General features: G+C 40.1%; 1 protein-coding gene across 1 annotated transcript; it reads right to left on the reverse strand.

Moving 5' to 3' along the window:
• Positions 1–6,863: 6,863 nt before the first annotated feature.
• On the reverse strand, positions 6,864–18,192 carry QRSL1 (glutaminyl-tRNA amidotransferase subunit QRSL1; the record flags this gene model as incomplete). The annotated part of the gene is made up of 11 exons (XM_079550121.1): positions 6,864–7,075; positions 7,371–7,576; positions 9,389–9,506; positions 9,893–10,085; positions 11,603–11,715; positions 11,831–12,006; positions 13,714–13,890; positions 15,815–15,911; positions 17,294–17,392; positions 17,823–17,982; positions 18,169–18,192. 11 exons carry the CDS (start codon positions 18,190–18,192, stop codon positions 6,864–6,866), a joined length of 1,575 nt encoding a protein of 524 aa, XP_079406247.1.
• Positions 18,193–18,681: the final 489 nt, after the last annotated feature.

Genomic DNA, 18,681 nt, shown 5'->3' on the forward strand with positions numbered 1-18,681 from the left:
CCAGTCAATAAGGAAAAAAGGCAATTAATACAAAATATTAATGCCCTTGCTTGGCTGCTCTTGCAGCTTGTAAGGCATGTATGGCAATGAATGAACAATGTATGAAGTACATGGAAGAGGTCAGAACTGGACTTTGGATGGCAGGTGGTGAGCAATTGCTTGTGCATTGCTTGTTTTGTGCATGTGTATATGTTTGTATATTATATATATATATATGTGTAATTATCATTATCTTCCCTTTCTATCTTAGTAATAATAGTAACAATCTCAACCCACAAGTTCTTCATTATTTTTTTTTCTTTCAATTCTCTCCTCACACCCCCATCTCATTGGAAGGTGGGGAGCAAGTAGATGACTGTGTGGTGCTTTGCTACCTGCCAGGTTAAACCACAATGCTTAACCTTACTGAAACAGCCCCAAAGGCTATACATGACCACTGCTGCATTTCTGCTTTGTTTTCCAAGAGTTTACAATTTTTCAGTGTTATTTAACACTAATGTTCCTTAATGGTAATAACAGGTAAAGGTTACAGCTTGCAGCAGGTCCTAGAAAGAGACTTGAAAGAAATAGATCAACAAAGTAATCAAGTGCTGCTTGGTTTTCCTATTCTCTATCCATCCACTGTGCTGTTACTTAAGGCAATGACAGCAGTTTCTGACAGTGATAAATGGAGTTTGAGACTAGTTACATTTTTACATCTTAAATAATGAAATAAGTACATTCTAAAATGGCTTAAAGTGGTGTTAATTCGTTAGCACACTTACTCTATTAAGACTGGAGGGCATGGGAATATAGTATCCACTTAGTGAGTGTGGTCATGAAAGCCTCTGGTGATGGTTTAGAAAGAGTGGCAGGATTTTAGATGCCTGTGTTAGGAAGCATGTACATTACTATGGTTACTGACTGTCAGATGTTTAATTTTGACAACAACGCATCCAGTCTATTGACAGCAAGTAGAACCAGTTTTCTTCTCACTTTTTCTCCATCATCTCCATTCTGTCAATTAATTCCATGTTGATTGGCTGAATTCATTAGTATGTCTTATTTTTAAATAGGAGGCATTTGGTATTGAAGTGGAAGAGTGGTAGTCATAGATGGGTTGCTTTTAAAGCGTAGGTATCACCCAGAGCAGAGCAATTGTTCCATAAATTTCCTGTTATAACTTGTCAAAGGGTCTCACTTCAAAAACAATAATAATAATAAAAAACCTTAGTACCTACATTATTTTCAGCTGGGATGCTAGCTCAGTGCAGGCTCAGCTGAACTTGCTGTTAGCAGTTCATCTTAGTGACAAGGCTTCATTCTATCTATTGAAGGCTTTGTTTTCATGTTTCAGCATTTTTCCATTGTCTGCAACTGAGAGCAGATCATTCAAGCTCTTACATTTCCAGTGCTGTGAATACAAAGCAAAAAAGGCAGCTCTTGTTCAAAAGAGCTGCTTATCCTGGGTGTTTTGTTATTGCTGGGGTGAGCTTTGGATAGATGGACAACAGATGCTCTTTCAAGGGACAGGTTCTCGATATTCTTCAACTGTGTTTGTCACAGAAGGCTGTATTTGCTTGTAGCCTTCAAAATAAGGCAGTATGAAACAGAGTGGGGACCAAAACCTTGGATTTTATTAAGAGTAGTTGAAGCTCCTCAGGCTGTAGCTAGCTGTTGTCAGTAGGCAGCACATTAGCCCAATTGATAGGTGACAATTACAGAGACCACAAAGGAAAACCTGAAGCATGTTGTCCCCTAAGTCTTTATGCAACAATGGCTTATTGCAATGAGATTAAATTTATGGTAATGAGTACGTTATTTGGAGGATGTGTTCCTTGTTTTTGATGACATGAAGCTGGGCGTTACTGTCAAAATGGTGGAGGGTTGGACTTTCCAGGAAAAACAGGAAAATGCTGGTAATATGAACAGCATTAAGGAAAATGAATGCAGAGTCATGAACCTAGAGGTTTAATAATGAGCTTTCAGCTCATACCTGAAATTCTTATCCCTTTAAAGCTATGGAGACAGAGAAAACCTTAGAGTATTGGTTAATCATAAATTAGCTTTGGGCTGCTGGTCTGGTATGAAGTGTCTGAGTAAAAGGTAAGTGCAGTTCCAGAATGTTGTGCAGATGAATTCTTCAAGGGAGATGGGGAAATATTAAAGCAGTTATGCTTGTAAAACTGCACCTGGAATTGTCTTTACAATGCTGGTCAGCCATGCCAGAAACATGAATTCAGCTGGGGCAGGTGCAGTGAGCGGCTGTGGGGATTAGCAGTGAGTAGTAAAACATAGAGGAGTAAACTGGAAGAGTTTGCCTTGTTTGTCCTAGTAGAATAAAGGCTAAGGAAGAATGCAACTGTGATTTATAAACACGATAGCGAATTAAACACAAGGAGTGAAAAGGCATATTTAAGCAGAACAATATTGCCTTGAGCAAATAGGTGTGTGGCTCAGCTGCAGTCAGTTTTTAACAAAACATTCTGAATTGGAGAAAGAATCCAGAGTTCTCTATAGAGAAGAGACAGATTTTAATACATTTATAGAGATGACTGCATGAAATTCTTACCTGTAAAGAGAGATCTGGCTCACAAGGTCCCTGCTGTGTGTTCCAAAGCTTTCTGTTGTTAATAATGTTTTCATTTTGATTTTGGTTAGGTAGATATTGTGTACCAGTCTCAGATAGTCACAGAATCACAGAATTGTAGGGGTTGGAAGGGACCTCCAGAGATCATCGAGTCCAACCCCCCTGCCAAAGCAGGTTCCCTACACCAGGTCGCACAGGTAGGCATCCAGGCAGGTCTTGAATATCTCCAGAGAAGGAGACTCCACCACCTCCCTGGGCAGCCTGTTCCAGTGCTCCGTCACCCTCACTGTAAAGATAGTGGAACTCCTTTTTGAACTAAATACTTGCAAATGCAAGTCTGATCTTGGACTAAAATCACATAGACTCTAGTCCAGAGAGGTATAATTCAAAAATGCATCCACCTTGAAAGATTTCAGCTTAGGAACATGAAATTGGGGAACCTCCTTCACCATAGTTTTGCTTCCTTGTCCCTGGTTGTGTATGGCAGCCCCCTGGCTTCCCATTCGTTTCTCCAGGTGCCCTACGCTGCTGAGCTGAAGAATCCTTTTACTACTGTTCAACAGCAACCATGGGAGGATGCCCATGCTAGGTGGGGAAAAAGAGTCTTGTTTACAAAAAAAGAAAAAGTTAGCTTGGAATTCCTTAATTGCATCTAAAAATTAATCAGTCAAAGGAGTGGTAAACTGAGATAATAATGTTTTTCTTTTCATGCCTCTTTCTACGTTGGTGTAATCAGACACCTTTCTCTTCAGTTGAGAGACATAATTAAAAAAAAAAAAAAAAAAAAATGTAGGTTGCTCCATTTTGCTTCTTTTTTCCTAACTACTTGGAGTGCTGGGCAGGCTGATCTAGTGGTTGGCAACCCTGCCTGGGGCAGGGAGGGTTGGAACTAGATGATCATTAAACATAAGCCATCCTGTGATTCTCTGGTAGTGTTCTGGTCACTGGTTTATATGGCAGTCAAACTTCCTTTTAACCTTACTAGTCTCAGATTTTCAGACACACTCCCTGTACTTCTTTATTCTCTTCAGTTGCCTGTGTCCAGTGGTAACGCAACATTACAGCTCACACAGGAAATATACTCAGGGCGCTGAAGGAAAACCCTGGGATGCCCCAGGCAGCAGTGCTGCTAGCCCATTTCCTATTGCCTTCTGGACAGACTAAGTCCTAGCTACATCTTAAAAGAAGTGAAAAAATGGCTAACAAACACTATGTAATGTGAGGTCACAGTAACTATTAAGTGACCTAGAAACTGAGAAATGTGGTAATTGTGAAGTAGCTGCACTCAGAAGTTTGCTTTGAATTTGCTCTCAGTGTAAGCCCATTAAGGAAGATGAGGAGAACACGTGCACAGAAAGTATATGAACTGCAACCCAGAATAAAGTTGTATTTAAAAACACCTTATAGCAAAAGGTCTTACTTTTCTGTTCAAATTAACTTCTCCTTTACATAATACCCTTACCATTTCCCAGTGCCTGGAGAAAGATTTCACACCCTCAACCATTTGAGCAGATTGCTTGTTTGTTAATGTTCTAGCTATTGTTTCCTTCTGGAAGCACTGGAATTATCCTCTAGCTACAAACCAGGGCTGCCTGTGTGATAGGGTTACACCTAGCCACCTGCTGTGGCTGTGTTACAATACCATAAAAGTTTCAACTCTATTATTTCTGTAAATTGTTTTTCAAGGCAACTGTACAAAATGTTCATATGAACTTTTTTTTGGTCTTTTTTCCCCCTAGACTTACTGTCTTGTGTTCTGAAATTGCTCTGCTTCTCTGAGAAAGGTTTTTGAGCTCTTAATAATCCATCATAGAAACTTTTGCTGTTTAAAATTCTGGAGCCATGACTTGGCACTAGGAGCAGCTGCACAAAGATCTGGTTGGAGATATCACTCACAATCCTTCTGCCATCTGAGTTAGGCTGGGCTGTCACACTACTTCAGGAACTCCTGAAGGGTTCAGAATCAACTGTAAGAGAGAATTTTCTAGCATGATGATATTACAATTCCCTTAGACACTCTTGCTTACATCCTGAAGTTGCTCAGCCACACTGATTCTTAAGCTCTATCCTCAGGCTTGGTGAGATTCCAGTATTAGGAAAGTGCAGGAAAGGCATCTGGTACACGTGGTCCCCAAAACCACAAAACAGCAGGGGAGTAGGAGGAGGATAGAAGACTTGTCAGGGCTGCTTTCAACCTACTGACCCAGAAACTTATCAATCTAACCTGATGTTTTGTTTCCAAGTCTTGTTATTGTCTAATACAAAGGTGGGTCTCAATCACTAACGAAGTTATAAATGCCATGCTATTCAGGGCTGTAGGATAGATGTCTGTCTAGTGTGTATTTTACTGCATATTTCATTGCATAGTTATTCTACACCTTGAAATCTATTAACAGAAGAAATTCTGAAGAATTTGTGTCAGAACAATCATTTGCCTGTATCATCTGAATGCTCATTTGAAGGATACTGGAAACTGGATTCAGTGCTCTGCTTTACAAAGAAGTAGAGCAGGTATGAGACCAGTTTCCCTTCACCTACCCCTGCTTGGCAAATGTGCCTTTATCCAGGTTTTCCATCATATTTGTTTTAACAGCAGAGGAAGTCTGACGAGACAAATTGTCTAGCATAAGTAGACGCTTTCCTCTGGGCCAGCAGTCAGTCCAGAACTAACTTCTGATGTAGAGAGCAATTTTCTATTTGCTTGTTCTCTTCCATAATACTCTAAAGCTCTTTATGCTCAAGAAATGCTCTCCCCAGTCAGGATTTTATCTCTATCTCTCATCAAAACACCTTGATCCTTACTTTAAGAACTGCTAAGCAGGACCTGACTGCAAATCAAAAAAGTAGGGATTTCAAGGTGGATAGTGAATAATCATACTGACAGCTCTGGCTTGTAGGCAGCTAGAGCACAAGGCACACATGGTGACAGTATGATTAGAGCATAACTAAATTATTAAACAAGACAGTAGTTAAAGTAAAGTAGTCTTTTGGGGCCACTATTTATCACCATTCACTAACAGTAAAACCAAGCACCCTGAAGACTGTTTTATACATACATCGTAGCATAGCATCAGACTAAAACAAGGCATACCTTGTTTTATAATCCTTACAAAAACAAAATAAAATTAATTGTGGGGGACTTAATTGTGTGGGAAAGGTATTGGCATAGCTGGCATCGGGCTGTGGGAGATTCTTCATTTGTGATTTTTTTAGGAATGGTAATTTTTTTTTTTTACAGGTGACAGTATGGTCTAAGACATTAAACATTCAGGAAGATTCCACATGTTACTGTGTCACAATAGTTTTCCCTCACCCTCCACTCCTTATGTGTGCAAGCTGTAAACTGTGACTGAAAACAAACGATGTAAAATCAAATCTACAAACTTAAAACTCCATACTTTTTCCAGCTTTAGAAAAACAGAAACTACAGCAATAACAACTGCTTCTCAGTTGTTTAATTTGTCTCCTGATGTAGTAACATTATAGCTGGGAAACTTATTTCAAACTATTTTTGTTCTGAATGAGCTTCCATGAAGGAATAGATGGCATTACTTGTATGGAGGGTTACACTATAGAAAATAAAACGAACAGTAAAAAATTAACCACTGATTATAGAGAATTACAATGAAGGCAGAAAAGGATTAATCAGCATCTTTTCCCTGAAGAAGTCTGGAATTCATCCTTCTGATGATGGATGTAACCAGAGATCTGCAAGATTTGTATACATAGAAGATACTTCATCTCCTGCTGAGAGTTTGTTAGAGTGAGGATGGAGGGAGTTGTTGTTTGTTTGCTTTTAAAATCAACTATGTCTATGCTGTTTTCTTGATTTCATTTGTATTTACTTGTTGGCAAATGGACTCTCAATAACTTTGTTCCATTACAGCTTGTCTGGTTGTTTCCATTACCAAAGTCTATGTTCCAGAGAGAAATCAAGCTCCCTGGCAACCATGCAATTTTCACATGAAAATTCAGGTTAGTTCTTTAATGAGCCAGATACCTTACATGCCCTCTGGGGATGGAAAAAAGCAGCTTCACAGATGTAAGATAAATAACTTCAATCTGGTGTTTTTAATATCAGTAAGAAGTGGCTCTTAGTAAGATATACATGTTTACTTAATGATTTGCTTTGCCTTAATTAATAATGGAAAATTATTATTCCATCCTGCATAACAGCATATCATTGTCTTAAACTGTTGGTGTTTTTTTTTGTTTTTTTTTTTTTTTTTTGCACAAGTACATTTTTAAACTATCCCAACAGCCTTCCTGCTTTTGCTGACCAGCAAATCTGATACTATGAAAAAGAAGCAGATTTCTGATGCTGAAGGACACCGTTGTCATGTTTCTTCACTTCTTCTAGCTGAATCATTGGGAATTGTACTTGTTTTTCAAACCATTTGGCTACTGTGAGCAGCTGCTTCTCTTGGAATGAACGCCCAATGAACTGAAGCCCAATTGGCAAGCCTCTTCCTGAAAGAGCTGTAGGAACATTTACGGCTGGCAGTCCTGAAACAAAAGAAGTTATTCACACAAAGGCTTGCTATTAAACAAATCCAGTTAGAGTCATTTTTGTAACAATTCTGAGAGAACCAGAGCAGTTCAGTAGCATTTTAAAATCTACCCCACCATTATGAAGCATTTTACAAATGCCCACTGTACTTATGTATAGAGTTGTTAACTTTCCCTTGTAAGTTAACAAGAGGAGGGGAGGTATCTCAATTCTGTGTAAGAGGTTAAAAGGTTGAAGGGAATGGATGTTATAGGCAGGAGAAAACACAGTTGAACTCCTGCCCCTGCTCACCAGCCATGTTTGCAGCCTGTGTTAGGATGTCATCTTCCGTGCTGCGGGTTCTGTTGTCTTCTTTGATGAATTCCATATACGGGAGTGCATCGCTCAGAGTGGTAGGAGTGAGTAAAATATCAATACCACTTCCAAAAACCTTCACAAAGTCATTGGCAATGAGACGTCTGACTTTCTGTGCCTTGACAAAGTAATCCTCATAATTCCTAGAAAGAAATATGGGTGTGAGGGTGGAATGCTACGATTCTGAAAATACACAACAATTGCTTAGTTACCATAGAAAAGATAAGCTCTATATTCCTCCTGATTAAGAGGCTAACATGTATTTGAGTTTCTCATATACCACAAGCTTAGTCACCAAACACAGTGCTTACGCTCTCATAGCCACGAAGACGTCAGAGAAAGAAGACGCAAGAAAATTCTGTTGAAGAAAGGTGAAGGGAAAACAAAACCCCAGTTTAAAATAGCTAAGGATCAGAATAATGCTATATGGCCTTTCTGGAACTAAACTGTATATTGGATTTCACTGCATAAAGGCACAGTAAAGTCTAGAAATACTATAGAAGCAAAGCAGGTTTGCAAAATAGGCATTAAGCTCTAGGATTCAATCCAGCTAGACACTTAATGAATGTGAAAAACTCCTATAATCTCTGCAGACATCCAAATGGACTTGAAACCAAGAATGTGTTTCTAGTACGCTTCTTACTAAACTATGCTCTTTCCCCTATTTTTTTTCCCTATATTAGTGTTGGGTTTATGGCTTTCTAAACTGTCTTTATGCTATCCTGAAGCAGAAACAAATCAGTTAGCTTTATATTTATTGTTCTTTTTAATTTCACAAGTAGAACTGGCAAACATGTAACGGAATTCATAACTTCAGAGTTTAGTTTCAAAAGCAATCACCAACAGTTACTCTTTAAAAAAAAATTAAAATACTGATAAATCAAACCTACTCTGTTAATTCTGATGCAATGACTATAAATAACTATCAACGCATGAATGATCACATAGTTATTTTATAAAAAGCAAGAACAAAATATTCTGTGAAATGCACTGTTTGCAGGAAACAGAGATGTTTGTACTTTGTCTCAAGAACGCTTGTAGAACCCTGGATTTTGTTCTTCAAAAGTACTGTTGAGACAGGACTCTCTTGTTCAGTCCTAATGGAACACAGTCTTATGCTCCTTCACAAAAAAGTGAGCTGCATGAAATTTAAAGCAGTCTTTGGAAAGCTGACCTGGACAGTTGTGACCAGAACGAGCATACTTGGCAGGACTATTGGCATTCCATAAAAGCTGCTTCTTATCTACTGACAACATTCCTGTCTATGAGAGTAACAAGAAGTCACTTCTGATGAATGCTGTTGCTGAGAGAAGGAGCTTTGTCATGCGCTTGTTTTGAGACAAATTACAGGACCAGTTTCTCTGTTAGTATCTAAACAAGTTAAGTATGACTCCTGCTTACTCTATCATACTAGGATAGTAAATGAGGAGCAAAAAATGGAGATGAAAAAGTTAAATTCATTAGTTCAGGCACCTCTGTCTTCACTGCATACTAAGGCAGAGAGCTATAGTTAATTGAACTGTGTATCATCTGTCTTGCTCCAGAAGACCTCAGCAGAATGCACCAGCAGTTTTTCTATGCAGCTTTACTGAGATTAATACCTACAGAACTTACAATGTTACAAGAGAGATGGCTTCACTGTGATTTCAATGTCTTCCTACAGGATATATTTTTCCTTATTTTAACTATTAGGTGACAACAATGCTCTGATGGGGAAAAAAAAAATAATCACAAGGATGTTTTACTTAATTCAGAAGGCTCCCTGGGTAAGGAAAAACATTTTCATTCACTGCTAACAGTTCACTGGTTACTACATAGCTAAAGCAGTAATAACAGTAGAAGTAGCTACTAGCTTGAGGACAATTCTTTTTCATGTCTTGAGGAACAATTCTTTTCTATTTGCTTATCAAATTATGAACTTAATAAAGTTGAGTTTGAAGATGTGTTCCACTTACTGTTTCAACAAGAAGTAGTTTCCTGATAGAATTCTTCCTCTTACAACATCATTAAATCCTTCTCGTCGTGTTGCAGCATACATGCTTTCTGTGGACTTGTTCATGTCAGAACGATGTCCTGGAAAGAAAAGGCAATTTAGAAATAGTTTTTGTGATTCTTAAGATTCAATAACATAATGGTACACATCATAGTACAACAGGCTGCAGTTTGCAGCAGACTGATGTTCTGCTATTCTGGAAAAATCCACAAACCATATTCCTTCCATGTTCCATTACAGAGAAGATTTTAAGCCCAGACACTCACGTGTGCATAAGTGAAACACAATAAAATATTTATTTATTCAGCTCTTATGTGCACAAGGTTTTTATTCTATTCCAATCCAAAAGAACATCAAACATTCAACTATGAAACACATACTATCAAAACTGATATTTCTTAATGCCACTTAGCAAGGTTTCTGTTGCCTGAGAACAACAACAAAATAATAATTTAAAAGGCCTTACCATATTCCAGTCCGTCAAACCTGGCCATATTTGATGCCACTTCTGCAGTGCAGAGCACATGATAGCAGACAATTGAGTAACGGGTGTGTGGTAAACTCACTTCAACTACTTTAGCACCTGCATTCTTAAAGAGGTCAGCAGCCTTTGACCAAACAGCCAGAATTTCACTAGAAAGCCCTGGTACGTGGTACTCCTTAGAGAAAAACAAGAATAAATGATGTTTACTTTTACTGGCCACCAACACATAAATACTATTTGCTAAAAATACTTTGAAACTATTAACACTGTGTGCTTTTAAATACTTACTGCAGCCTATCACATCTACTAAATATTATAAAAGCAAGCAGTACTAAATAAACTCTGTCATCTGAAGAATATTATGTTCACCTTAGCAAATTGTAACCCATAACACAATCCATAATGGAATTTCAGCAGTTTTCTTCTGGAGAAGTGTCCACTTGTTCATCTAGTCATATAGAGCACACCGCATGGCTCTACAGCTCATGGGTAGAAGCTGTGCAGATGTAAGCCCTAATACTAGGGGCATTTTCAGCAGGGAATAAGGTATGCTCACAGCACATCAGCAGCTACTAGCACACCTCAGCCAAACAAGCAACCCACCAGAGAACTACAATCACAAGGTTGGGATAGGACTGACTTAGACAAGCAACACTCTTGTTTTAAGATATTTGCTTCAGTTCAAGCTCAAAATATCTGGGTCAAAATACCATGTGATCTCTGAACAGCAACGACTCACACATATTATCATAATATATGCATTAACCTGTTTGGGTTAATCTGTAGCAGCAGAAAACAATTGTCCAAGGGATATGAATAATTTATCAATACTACTATGTTAGATTTATTAAAATCTAAACAGTATGCAGAAAATTAATTTTCTAGATGTATTTTTCTTTTTTTTTTTTTTTTTGCATTTCACAGATTCTGAATAATTAACTGTCAGTGGGCATCTCTTCTTACAAAACTGAATCTTCTGGTTTACCTGTTCTGTCACAGGTTCAAGTACTGGGAATCAAACCAACAAATGTGACACACATTGTTTTTTGAAGACAGAACCTTTACAAAACCATAAAAGGTAATTAAAAAATAGGCTGCAGCTCCAAATGTCATGCTTAAATTACAAGCATACTTACAAGAACGACTGAATTACGTGCATTACAAACCAAATTACTCGATGAAAACATTAGCGGCTATCGTGAAGTTTTCTTTGCATCCCTGTTTGAGCTCTGTGAGTCACAGCTCCTTGTGCCATTCAATTGCCTTTAAAATTATGCTGTATCACAGTGCCATTTAAACAAGGATTTCAAAAAACTGCACAAGTAGTACTAGTACAACTAACCTCACTGTAAGAAGTCACTAAAAATAACTAGTATGAAGTTGTGGAGGTATCTGATGAAAAAGCCACAGAGAAGCAAGATCTGAAGCCCCTCATTTTCCCTGGAACTTCCTGGCAGTGTTTCCCACAGTGATGACAAAGCATTTAAGACAAAGTGTTAGCAGATGCTCGCTCTGAATCACCTATGTGGGCAATAGAGCACATACTGCTCTTTTCTGGGAGCTGCTCATACTGTTTTCACTTTTCAAATTATGAGAGATTGGGTGGTGACAGGCAATACACAAATAATTTCTTTTGGAGGGAGTTACATTTGCCATCCTTGTTCACAACTGTTGATGGGATTTAAACGTTACCTTAGGAATTCCTATCGAGAGCTTGCTGACATCAGTCAAACTTGGCAGTGCAAATGGCTGAAAGATGTCCTGAACTGTGGTAGAGTCTTTAGGATCATGTCCAGCAAGTGAACCTGAAACATGACATGACACATTGAAGAGCAGGAAAATGCACACTGGGTAGATGGAATTCAGCCTGCTTTTTGAACAAAGACATAGAGCATACAAAGATATATGTAGTAGTAGTACCTAGCACAACAGCTGCATCATCCACACATCTGGTTAGGATTCCTGGCACATCCATGGAGTTCACTAGAGGAATGAGACCATGGCGAGAGATCAGTCCATATGTTGGCTTTAAACCTACTACACCACAGTGAGCAGCAGGATTTCTGGTAGATCCTCCTGTGTCTGACCCTAAAGCTCTACGGTTTCAAAAGGGTTACCGTTAGTAAAATGATTCAGAACATCTCCAAACAATACTTATGGCTTTAAGATGCATGGATTTAAAAATGTCTCAGTTCTTCCCAACTAAAAGTCATAACCACGCACTCTAAACATTAGCCAACTCCCTACGTCTGCTATTTTTCAGCTGTTCTCAGCATTTTTCATAGGACCTCTGAATTAGCCACTGGGAGAGATCGGTTCTCTCTACAAATCAGAGGTAGATAAATAGAAATCAGGCATTCAGAATAGGGCTCTAAAGACCTAGTTCCTACTTCTCTGTTGGTCCGTTCCAATTCTGTGGTCTGTGAAAGATGTCTTGTGTTTTAGTTTATGATTTTCAGATATTTGTGACTATTTATTCATTAATGAATGATGACATGAAGTATCACAATCCAGCATACAAAGCAGTAATAACACAGTATGCTTTTTGCCCTCAATAACAAGGCAGGCTTTTCAAAGTCTAGCTAAGAGGTTCTTCCTGTTTCCAAGCCTACAAAGTATAGTAGAACACCCAATTTAGAGTAGTTTCAATGCAATTCTTTTTCTTCTCTTTAAGCTGAATTCCTTTACTGCTATTTCACATGTGAAATCTTGTTCCAAACTGAAATTTTCACTGTAAAAATTTCAATTGAATAGCAACATCACATTGAAATCAAGGTTCTCTTGGTTTTAGTGACTTTAAACTCAAAATCCACTTAAAAAATAGAAGTACTTTAATCAGAATAAAAAATAAAACCTTAAGTTTTATTCATAAAACGATGGGGTTTTTAAAAGTAGTAATCTCTGGGAGCAAAAATATTTTAACAAGTAGACAAATATAATACATGGGTAAACAAAGACATAATAACTAAAGATCATTTAAAACATCTTCCAGTTAAGAACACAACTGAGCACGCATTCTCAAATGTAACTCTCAAAACTGCATAAAGCGTAGATTTCAGTGTAAATTTTTAAGGAACAGATTTCCTTTAACAGATGGATGAGGAAGAGAGTATAAACAATCAATTTGTTAAATAGTGTGTTGCTATTCCATGCAGATAATTGTTGTAAAATTTTTTTTTTTAATAAACTAAAACTCTTTAACTTTTTAAAAACAGATAAAATTCCAAGTATCTTTATAAACTGGCTTCCTGTTTTCAAACTGGGTATTTGAAAGCTTTTAGATGTCAAATCTCACGTATCCATATTATCACATACCCAGCTATAAAAACAGAGGCCAGGAGGAAGGATTTCTAAACTGTTATATGTCAACAGACACCTCATCATTTGCTGAATTAAGTTTTCAGTGTTTACACGTTTAACATACTTAAAGAGGTAGAGGATATGTCTCTGTTATTTTTAAGAGTATGTGGGAATAACAATAATACTGTCATTCCTTTACTGCCATTATCACTTTGCCTCGTGCAGTGCAAAGTGCTCACATCAGTACACTGAATAACATTCTAAATGAATAAGCCTTACTCTGCCTACAGGAAATCATGCTGGCTTCATGCTATGCCATGAAAAACTGAAGATGTTGAAATAAATTCTCACAAGCCAGCGCAAATAATGCTCCCATCTCAGACAAGATCAACATCTTTTCTACAATTTAATCCATAAACTGCATTATTAGAAAATTATTGAGTGAAAACCTTGCAATGTATTTCAAGACATTTCATTAAAAACAATTCCAAAAAGCTTCTTACGCAAAACATGTGAAAGCTGATACAGCAGCTGCACTGCCTCCAGAGCTCCCTCCTGTTATTACCCAGTTAGAGTTTTCAGGCTCAGAATCAGATCTGGGTACAGATTTTTCCTTGTACTGTCTTGAATAACTCCAGGGATTTCTGACTGGTCCAAATGCCCCATCTGTACTCCCAGATCTAAGACAGAAGAAATAGGGACAGAAGTGACAGACAACACATTGCTTTCCAAGTTTTTCTTTATCTGGTTCCTCATCCCTTACTCTAATAAATTCAATTTCAACACAAAAAGACTGGCATATGTACAGTTTAGTGCAGACAGATAACGTGCACAAGTCGAAATATTCAAAGGGACCATCCTCTGCCACAGAACCTCAGCTTCTGTTAGTAGGTGGCAAGGGTGGCTGCCCAGGGATGTTGAACATCTCCTTCTCTGGAGATGTTCAAGACCTGCCTGGATGCCTACTTGTGTGACCTGGTGTAGGGAACCTGCTCTGTGCAGGGGGGTTGGACTCGATGACCTCTGGAGGTCCCTTCAACCCCTACAATTCTGTGATTCTGTAAGGGGTGGGAAGTAGGTGGGCTTTAACATTCCTTCCAACATGAGTCATTCTGTGATTCTAAAGCCACTGGAAAGGATGCAAACAGAAAAATATGAAACAAATTTAATGTACCTAAAGGTAAAACTATCTATCTGCTATAAAACAAAAGTACTCTGGCTTCCCAAGCCTGCATTTGGAAAAAGATGAGCACTGCCTTGTGGGACATTGCTCTGGAGAAGGGGGGAAAAGCCCCGCAATACCAGCAACAGGTGCTCCTCTGTAAATAACCCACGATTACTTACTCTATAGCTCTCCCCTGAGGTCACAGTCTGCTGTTTCAGAATGTTAGACTGCCTTGTTGGAATCTGGTTTCAGCCTGTGATAATCTAGATGCAGGCTGCCACCAGAAGCAGGGGGGAGCTTTCCACCTTCCTTGCAACTGCCACCTCAGGTTCCCCAACTCCATAATGTTGGTGTTATTAGCCAGATCAGCTGAGCTGGCAGTTTACACAGTTGAAAATGAACCTAATTGAGACATTGCTTTTCAGCTGGATCAGCTTCCTCATCAAGCTGATGGTGCAGCCATGTTGGTGATGGCATGAGACCATGCAAATACACAGTACAGAAAAGAGAGGCTGAGGGTGAGATAACCCTTATTAGCAGAATCCTGTGTGTTAGTGAGCTTAGACTACTTCTAGCCCTCCCTAATGAAAGGGTTTGGTTGCTTTTTCTTCTCCTCTGCTTTTTCCCTGCTTTCCCCCTGAGGCATGTCTCTGACATGGAAATGACTTTATCCAAAATGATCCAATCGAAGTATTTTAACCCAACCAAACCTACGCCTTTGGCTTAGGAAAAATAAAAACAAAGCCAAAACACAACACTTAATTTTTCTCATTGGTAGCTTCAGTATCCAGCAGATCTGGTGACAGAGGCTCCTGTCTCTGCTCAGGGCTGCCCCAGACTACTGCATGCTGCTGCCTTCACTGATTTGTCAGAGAACAAATTTGTGACAGTATTTTCCAATTTCTTTTTCCTAGCAGAATTCACCAATATTAGGCAACAGTTGCACAAGCAATTCAAAGTGCTGCTCTAAATTAGCCCGTTCACAACAAATCAGAGTACTCATACATGTTAATCCAGTGGTTGGGACAGATGGTAACTGTCTCAAGGCCATAACGATAATTAGTTAAGGGCAGAAACCACCAGTAAGAAAGGAGAAAAAAAAGTCAGCAAATAGGCGGTGTGGTAACCAGATCTATTTGCTACTGGATATGCAAGTCTGTTTGCCTTCTGCTTTCTGCAAAGGCAACTCTTCCCCCTGAAACACAGCCATAGTTGAACTCTACGTTCATAAAAAAATTGACATGTAGATAACTTACACAACAGTAAAAATGTTCATGCAGTATTTGAGAAATTAAGGCAACTCTAAATTCTCTTTGCAGATTAGCATTCGTTATTTTCTAACATGACAGAAAGAAGAGTTTAAGGATTATGCATAGAACAGATGGTGTGTAATCTGTTTAATGTAGAATCACATGTTAAAAATAATAAACATCACTCACCCCATTGCAAATTCATCTAGGTTTGTTTTTCCTAAAAGCACAGCTCCCTGATCCAGTAACTTCTGAACCACTGTAGCACTGTAAGGAGAAATATAACCTGAAAGCAATCAAAACAGTTAAAGGAGTGGTTGATGAGATATGGTTGATTTCTAAAAGTAGTTACTCTTCTGAACACTTAAAATTTGTCACTATTTGTGCATAAAAGTTACCACTGCACAGTGCCCAAATTTTGCTTCAACAGACAATATGGGTAATTCTCAAGATTTAGCAAAAGCAAACTAAATACTGTTTTGTCTGTAATGCTTTTTTTTTTTTCCCCTCCACAATTTACAATACAGTAATTCTGGATTATACATTTCCAGAACTAAGCCTTCAGACAAACAAGTTACCACAGCAGTAGCAAATTATGGCATTTGGGCAATCTGCAGACGAGTGCTAAGCTATCTCAAATTATTCCCCTTACGATGAGATGGGGGAGCATATTGTTAATCACAAGCTGAAATATAAACTGGCTCTCCTGTGACCAACTGTGTGCACCTTCAGCCACTTTGACCTCATATAAACAGTGAGTTCTGTGCCACTTCCATGAGATCCTGGGTTGTAACTAACTTCCTCTGTGAATAATGACAGTGATTTCTCCAGCCCCACTCTCAGCTGGAACAAGGACAGCATCACTCCTAAAACTCTCTACCATTAATCTACAATAAAGCACAATGGGTCTGAGAACGTGCTTAAGGAAAAACATCTCAGGTAATGGAACACATTCTTTAAATTGCAATACCGTATTTTGTTTCTTCTGTTAAGGTAATAGGATTACCTCAGGTAAATCAGCAGAAGTTTATCTTTCTCAAGACTTCAAAGTTTCACTTTATGCAGAATGAAGAAGAAAATAAGAAATGTTTACTACTTTCACTTTCACTATGGAAACATTAGAGTGTCTTGAAAATTTTCCTGGAGTGTTAATAGAAACAATAAGCTTGGGAAATTTTAAAGAATTAAAAAGTAATACAAACCTGTTCTGTAAAGCAGGAATGCAGAGAATTGTTAATATCTACTCTTCCTACAGCAATATGAAAGCGCTACATAATGCAACGGTTATAAACAGAACACAAAAGGACTGTTTGCATTTTGCTGGACGCAACAGCAAACACTACTGACTGCTCTCCTCTGTAAATCTAAGTGTAACACGTGAACTACAGAATGACTCCATTTAGATAGGCCAGAATAACCACTGCATTGTTAATGGCAGCGTAGATACATGAATAAAGGAGAAAATGCACTTGCATAAGAAAAAGATACACCTGTAATACTAGATGATCTTGACAGAGGAAATCAGATAAACACATTTCCTCAAATCAGCTCAGCTCATTTTTGAAAACGTTTGGATCTCTGGAAGACTTCACTCCACTAAGCCTCTGAGGAGAAAAGACAGAGCTCCAATTTCACCTTAGAAGCTCTACTGCACCTCTCATACTGTACCTTTTAGCATGTTTGATGCACATGTTGTCTCAATGCCAGCTGTATTAAAGTTGTCCTTCACTGCAATGGGAACTCCGTCCAGCTCACTCAGTGGCTGACCTGCATTAGGAATTATTGCAAAGACCACACAGACTGCATCAGTGTGCTACGTACAGTCAATTACAATTTACCTTATGTGTCACTTCGGGTGCTTTTTGCAAGTACAAGAACTAACCATTTAGCATTTGATGGTTGTCTGTTACACTCTCAAGACCCATTGCCTTGAACTCCTATAAGCCCTATGCCCAGAGCAGTCCCTGCAAGGCACAGTGGCTCCTAAGGCAGCAGGCAGCTGCTTTCAGTCAAGTCAGCTGCCCCAGCAGAGTCCTTGTTGCTTCCAATGAGACGACATCCTGCTTATCTCAGCCCTGGGTGCTGTGTGCACCCACTCCATCCCAGGAGCCAGCACATCTGCCCACCTGACACACACAGCATACAATAAAAGCACTCTTTCACCAGGAGCGCCACCCTTATAAACAGGCTGCCGTACCTCTTCGGTATCTTTTCTCCGACTCCTCAGCCTGCTTTAATGCAGTTTCTTCCGCTACCGTAATGTAGGCGTTGAGAAACTGGGTGCTTCTGATGAGAGCGAGGCACCTCTGGCAGAGCTCTGTGGGGGTGACCTGTCCTTCCTTTAGCGCTGCTGAGATCTGAAAGGGCAGCGACAGCGGTCAGCGGCACGAAGCTGCTACCAGACCCCAACCCAGCGCATCTCGGCAATAAAACGCGTCCCTGCGGGGACGCGGTCGGGCCCCGGCGAGCCACGGTCACCTTGAGTCCGCCCCTCCGGCCGAGCGCAGCACCCGCACCGTACTGCTCGGCCCGGGGCCGCTCACCTGACGCAGAGAAGCACGCAGCATGGCGGCTCGCTCCCCGCGGCCTCACACCTATTCCGGCCCGTCCCGGCGCTGCGCCGAGCGCCTGGGCGCCGCCATCTTGCCGCAACACCGAGCGACGCCATTGGTGGAGCGGCCAAGACGGCGGCCGCCCATTGGGCCGGGGCACCGAAGGGGCGCTGAGGTTGTGAGAGACTCCCGGCGGGGTCAGAGACCGGGACGCGGTTGCGGCGGTGCCCGCTGCCGGCCATGCTGGCACGGAGAGCGCTGCGCTGGGCGGCGCGGCGGGGCGGGCAGCGGCCTCCGGTGCGCGGCCTCCGCGTCTCTCCGCGGGCGCGGTCCGCCATGCCCTCGTGGGTCATCGACCGGTACGGCCCCAACGAGGTGCTGCGCTTCACCCGGGACATGGTGTTCCCCGTCATTCAGTACCCCAACGAGGTCATTGTTAAGGTGCACGCCGCCAGCTTGAACCCCATAGACCTTAGCATGAGAAGTAAGTGGCGGGGCACGAGC

Source organism: Tetrao urogallus, assembly GCF_951394365.1.
Source record: "Tetrao urogallus genome assembly, chromosome: 2".
NCBI classification, from domain to species: Eukaryota; Metazoa; Chordata; class Aves; order Galliformes; family Phasianidae; genus Tetrao; species Tetrao urogallus.